Source organism: Styela clava, chromosome 13 (assembly GCF_964204865.1).
Source record: "Styela clava chromosome 13, kaStyClav1.hap1.2, whole genome shotgun sequence".
NCBI classification, from domain to species: domain Eukaryota; kingdom Metazoa; phylum Chordata; class Ascidiacea; order Stolidobranchia; family Styelidae; genus Styela; species Styela clava.
In genome coordinates this window covers 20,029,168-20,035,786 of record NC_135262.1, presented here as the reverse complement: position 1 = coordinate 20,035,786, position 6,619 = coordinate 20,029,168, and the positions used below count along the sequence as shown (strand labels likewise).

Below are 6,619 nucleotides of genomic sequence, written 5' to 3'. Positions count from 1 at the left end.
GCACCAATGCATATTTGGAGTTGGCATCCAAAATATCCACCACATCGCAGAGAGGTTCAGACTACTAGTCTGAAGTAATACACTACCTCTTGAAAGTAGCCAATCAGGGAGCAATTGGCAAAGCATCGATCGTCGTTGAGAACCAAACCAGCCGGTAGGCGTCCAGGATCTCCGCTGATACATGAGGCGACCCACAATTCAGTAAACGATTACCATCCACGCAAAATTGCCCCTGTAACAACAGAATATTTCAGTAACCGTGATACCGAAACTGCCAGTTCGCTGCGCGTTTGTCGGTATCTTTTTTATGAGCGGCTAATAATAAATCATGTTCACCAAAATTCCTAACGCTTCCCCAGTTCATGGATTAATTAACGAGATCAAAAATGGCTTGTTCGAAAGAGTATTTACTTCTGCAGGGGCCAGCAATCTAGGAATATTAATTTTCGGAGTGGATTACGAGATAATGGCGACAAATTGTAAAAAAAAATTTAAAATTTTAAACATTCGGCGCGTTTTGGAAACGAAACACCAATCCAAACTTTCGGTGAAACGCGTATAACTATGGTGGTAGCATAACCCACGTGAGAAATTTCAACCAGATCGGCCGATCAGTTTAGACTCTACTGCTAAACAGATACAGAGACAGAATGACTGCGAATAAGGGTTTCCTGGAGCGGATATTCAATAATCGTTTATGTGGAGTCGAAGTAGTAGACGTACATAAGGAAGGAAAGCACTGTATCACCGTTGTATAAGGTCATATCTTTACAAGGATATGCAAATGGAAAACGACTGTATTCATCAACAATTATCAAAAGAAGCTGCTTTATACCGCAAACGGGATCCCTGAAATATTATGCTGATTCGTTCCAAAGGACGAGTTTCGCTGATTAGCTCATGCTTGTAATTGCCTTTAAAATATCGCGGCTTTAGCCCCGCACATTGCTGAGAGTTGAGCCAAATACACATCTTCAGCGGGAAAGGGCAAATTATTAGATCTGATGAAATGCGACAATCTTCTAATACCCGGGTGACCAAGCTGTTCCTGAATACTTTTTAGGTCAAAATCAGGATTGCCAAAAGGCAACTTATTCGAGACATTGTATCAGGAGCTACATTATCAATTTCAGCTCAATTAACAACAGTAAAATTATAGCAACTAAGTTCCAATTTCCACAATGATGATTTAGTATTTTTAATCTTGCTTTTATGATTCTTTTGGAAAATGAACGACAGGGCCCGTTAATATGTAATTAAGAGAAACTTTTTTCCATGTAATAAATAACACCATTTTTTTCCACTGGTTCTATAATGGAAGCAGCTTCCTTCTCGATTGAAGGGTACTTTATTTCACTTTCAGATAGTGTGCAAGAAGTAAGAGCTACCGGACGGCCACACTGGTCTAAAAAAGCAGCTATTGCGTCATTAAATGGTAAAAGCCGCATCTTTATAATACATAACCAGACAAATATGTCTTCACAATCTGTGGAATTTGAAGTCTGAAACATATCTTGTGAGTTCATTTATTCTAGCATGTTACAACAAGTTGTATCAAAATATCAATACTTCATGAGCATATTCGATGCTTTACATTTACAATACCACTGCCCTTAGTATATATATATAAAGGATATAAGATTTTGTTAAATCTAGAGGTACATATTGTAAATCTGACAAATTCAGGATAAAATAAATTTAGGTTTTGTGGCACACAAATTATGTATGTGATTAGATTTATTAAGGTCAAACCGTAACCAGGAAGAAAGTCGATAACACGCTCAATCATATGGAAACATCGGATCACATTAAACCTATTTCTTTAAATATGTACCATCACGCACTAAAATGAAAATAACTCAATTTCATAAACCTAAATGAAACTATAGAAACCATTGGTCGACTATTGCACGAAAAGTGCTGTAATAAATACCCCAAATTTTGACGCAAATTGTGAAGTTTGGAAACTCATTCAACACATATTTATCTAAATAAACATGCCAATGTTTCCATATGATTGAGTGTGTTATCGCCTTTCCTCCCTGTTACGATTTGACCTTAATAAATCTAATTCAAGACATGATTTGTGTGCCACAAAACCTAAATTCACCTTAGCCTGAATTTGTCGGATTTACAATATTATGTACCTCTAGATTTAGCAAAACTTTATATACCTTCTTGTACTAAAGGCAGTGTTACTGTAAAGCATAGCATATGGTCATGAAATATTGATATTTTGATACAACTTGTTGTAGCATGATGGAATAAATGAATTTATAAGATATGTTCCCAAATTCCACAGATTGTGAAGACACGTTTGCCTATAGTTATGTATTATAAAAAGGGGGTTTCATATGAGGAATATCAATATTTTTGATCCCTCACAATCTAAGAAAGGTTTGTAATAAGGGGGGGGGGGGGGGGGGGGGGTTATTTCGTTATTGCCCCTTGTTCAATATTGTTCAATTTTTTTTTATACCAAACTTTTCTTAGATTGCGAGGGCTTCACGCGTATCGCCAAGGGAGAATGCCAAATTTGATTGCCATGAGCGTCCTGAACATTCTTTTGGAAATGAAAACGTATTTTTCAAATTCTTTTAGTGGTATTTGTCAAAGTACTCGTATTTTATATTTAATTTATGGTGAAAGAGTTTTATTCTTCATACCTTACTACCTTAAGAACATGTTGATTAAATTAAATTCTTGAAAAATCCGTTTTTTCAATGACACACTCACATATCTCTCAGATATAAAGTTCATTTAATCAGAATGACTCGACGTGACGACTTTATTATGAAACGACATCCAAAACAGTTATTTTATATAGGATTTATTAGATTAAGTCATGATACTGTAGATTACCTGGCGACATAAATTAGAAATACTACCTGTAGTTACAAGGCTTGGAGTTCAGCGTGGTTTTCTGAAATGTTTGAAATTTTGAATTCTAACGCTGGCTATGGCCTACACTTCAGGCCTTAAAACGCTTCCACCAATCAAATTTTCACATGTTGGATGAGCGTCTTATAGACTAACTGATTCTTCAAAAAGCGTAGTATATTGCATATTGCTCGCGCAAAGGTGAGTGAAAATTTTAAAACGTTACATTTATTTAAGAAGACCTAAGAATAATGTGCGGTTGGCGGTTAATAATTGTCAATGGGATCCTCTGACTAAAATAAGAAAATTCGGAATAAAATTATGGCCTCAACCCGGTACATACACTTCAGGTGTACCCATTTATCACTTCATTTTTGCAACTATAATTAATATAAATCTTTACACACAATTGTCGCATCTTCGCAACTGGAAATGGGTACTGACGTTTGTTATGAATAGCAGAAGTTTGTCTATAAATTATTTGGGATCAAAATGTTTCTGAATAGTCATATTTTAAATTTTTCCTACTTAATGTAAGTGGGCACACTCGCATTTCGCAGAAAAATACCAGCGGCGAATTGAGCATCATGCCTCCTTTCCTTTATAGGTAATTTTTTTATATTGAAATTCGCTTTAAATACAGCACTAAAAACATTCGTATGCGAATAAGAATAGCTTTAATGTAACGTAGCTGATGGAGACATTCGTTCAAAAAGAAGAAAACATTTACCGGCATAAAATGTTATTACGCCGTGATACCTTCTACGTATGGCTAATTTGCGTTTTCGTGAAAATGTCTGGTAAAATTTGCAACATACATCTTTAAGCGGGCCAAACTCGTTCACTCGATCAGACATGATAGCACCTAGAACTGATAATGAAAAATGTGTCACTTTTCATAGATCGTGATTATTTATTCTCTTCGCTCTTTGGATTTCAATTTCACCATAGCTAGATGTCTCGTTGCCTATCCTAAAAAACGCCCGAGTTCCATGGTTTGTTGGTTTTGAATTGATAGTAAGTTCACGTGAATTTTAGAAGAATCGATATTTGGAATCTACACGCGCATATCGAACGTATTGATTAGCACCCGACACGCGAATAAATACCGATACCCTCGTAATATAGATGTAAGGCAGATAAAGACTTCGACTAGCTTATAGTTGTTACCTTGTTAGTATATCAGAGTTCGTCTATAAACTTTATGATGACGCATAACATTCCTACCTGCCAATGAAGAAACTAAATGCTAGCTGCCTACTTGGCACTCGATGGCAAATCAGCTGTTGTATTCGCGATATCGCTTCAAGTCTAATTTTTCATTCGTAGATTTTTTTATTCACAGAGTAAATGAAGAATTTGTTTGGGAAGTTTATTTCAAGCCTGGATTTACTTATGATGATGCTGAGCCTGCCGACTTTTTCGCGGTAAGAAGATATGATATCACAGTCAAGGAGTTTCTTGGAAAATATACGCTATTTGTGTTTCCCGTGCAAATAAAACTATAAAGAAAGAATATAACCATTAAATACACTTTATCTTAAAAATATAGTGTCGTTTTGGTAATTTTTAGGTGACTGGATTGAATCCGCTCCAAGTAAAAGCTATATAAGCCAAACAAAAAGGTGTAACACGTTGAAAAAATTTTTGGTTTGGCATTGCCTTTGCAATTGTTTCTAAAATTACATACAAATTTTCTGATGTAACATAAGATTGCAAAATGCCAAATATTCGCATGATTTTTCCAGGAATCTTTGTAGATTCACGATTTTCAACGTTCTCTGCACGTTTCATGATTTTTTTAATGATCACATTTATTTACTAATTAAGTTATTACTTCTTATCAAAATTCTAGAAGCAAGTTTGGATTCGTCGTGTACAGGCTTTCATGGATGGTCATAGTGTTGGCGGTTTTTGCCGCCGAACCTGCTTAGAAATACCGCAACAACTCAATTGTTCATACCTGACTTCATGGTGCGAACTTCTCGTAGTGACTTACCGGTAATTATGTGATTTGGGCATTGGCGTTCTACGGCAGGCATGATTGTAATTTATATGTGGATTTCGCTGAGTTGGCATTAACTTCGGACTGACACAAAGAAGATTGTATACATTTTTCACTGCTGATTTTACTTTTGGCAGATTGAATATCTTTATCGATGCTCGATTATTTTTTATTATCACCGCAGCAAAAATGTGGAATGTTATTAATTCGTTACGTCAGAATCGGAACTTTCTCTAATTAAATTGAAAAATAAAAATAAACGCTGCTTGAATATTTTTCAGAAATTTCGTCATTATCTGAATCTTACCCGAAAGAAGAACAACTCAAGTCCTTGAAGGAATTCTAGTTTTTTTGTTTTTTTACGAAGTTACCGTTGTTTCATCCGTAACTGTGACAATAATTTATTAGATTGTCCGCATAGCGGAAATCGGGGAGTAAACGCCACATCAAATCTTTACCGACACGGTTTAAGTTGTATAATATTGACGTCTGATACGCTTGTAACTCATCATTCTGCTCATTTTGCACATTGGCTATATCGTTATTTTTTTTGGAGTCATTTGTGTTTTTTCACGTTCCTTATGTATAAAATTTCAAAAAATATTGACCAAAATATTGCTACAATTCCTCAAAAGATTGGTTTTTAGATTGGGATTCTGCTTCTTTTGCCCCCATGTATCTTTGCATTGGTATGCTTCCTGTAATATGTCTGATTCAGAGTATACTGATTATGTTGCATTCCCAACGTGTGAAATTTTTTTATGCAAGCCCTAATGTGTTTTGAATTTGATAAGCGTATCACACTCTCTAGTTTATACCAAAAATGCTTTGTTTATGTTGGAGCATTTTTATTCTTATTTTTTGGTTAACGAAATAATAATTTCTCTTCATTTATAAACCATATCAAATATAGGGGCCGCCCTCTTCATTTTAGATCTTCACATGTCTCCACTTCAATTTTCCATCTTCGAGGAATAAAAGCAATGAGCCACAATAAAATTTCCGAATAAGCCAGTATTTTGAATGTAACTGATTGTATTTTGTTTTATTGGGTTATTTGATCTTTTACAATGGCGATATTCAAGTTTGTGACATTTCGTCTGCCTTTGCTGACGCTTTTGCAGCATTATGGCACATCTATTTTTGTGCAAAATATGCTTTGCAATATAATGGGTTTTGCTTTTGAACATCCAGCTTGTAAGTTGTATATTCTGGTTTATTTTAAATTTATAATGTTACAGATTGTGATATATTTGGTGCCTGTAACACTGTTTTTGTTCGCCTCATTCAGTGTCGATACTGTAACAAAATCATTTGATTTTTTGTTGAATAGTTTTGTAAGACAGGGCTTCATGTTGAAGTGTGCGGTGAAATGTATCTTGCGTGTGTGATAGCGCCGCATCCCATGGCCTCGAGGTCCGATGGTTGTCTTTTTTTCAGGGCCAACGAACTACCACTTTTAGGAAATTTATCCAATGAAAGGTCAAGGTTGAGCAGAAAATGTGGAGACAAAGGCTGAGACGAAACACAGCTTAAGAATAGAAGGCAAATGTAACGGGTTATTCGAATTTCGAGTTGGAAATATGATAATTTTCGAGAATGTTTGTGAAACAGAGAATTATGTGTAGCATACCGGCATGGTCTGTTCTATTCGAGCTTAGCCAGGTATAATGATAATAATGAAAATTTCCTAATTTTACAATTTTGGCAGATATGAACGTCATATGTAAACAA

The 6,619-nt window shown here is 35.4% G+C and overlaps 1 protein-coding gene across 1 annotated transcript; it reads left to right on the top strand.

Moving 5' to 3' along the window:
* The first annotated feature begins 3,913 nt into the window (after positions 1-3,913).
* On the top strand, positions 3,914-6,250 carry LOC120332715 (uncharacterized). Its single transcript, XM_078119417.1, has 3 exons — positions 3,914-4,307; positions 4,736-4,881; positions 5,167-6,250. The coding sequence occupies exons 1-3, from the start codon at positions 4,152-4,154 to the stop codon at positions 5,183-5,185; spliced, it is 321 nt and encodes a 106-aa protein (XP_077975543.1). The 5' UTR covers positions 3,914-4,151; the 3' UTR covers positions 5,186-6,250.
* Positions 6,251-6,619: the final 369 nt, after the last annotated feature.

Bases quoted from the DNA above. Each gene is read 5' to 3' on its own strand.
- LOC120332715 (XM_078119417.1), top strand. From the start codon at position 4,152: ATGGCAAATCAGCTGTTGTATTCGCGATATCGCTTCAAGTCTAATTTT. The intron at 4,308-4,735 runs GTAAGAAGATAT...TCAAAATTCTAG, and splicing joins AGCCTGCCGACTTTTTCGCG to AAGCAAGTTTGGATTCGTCG.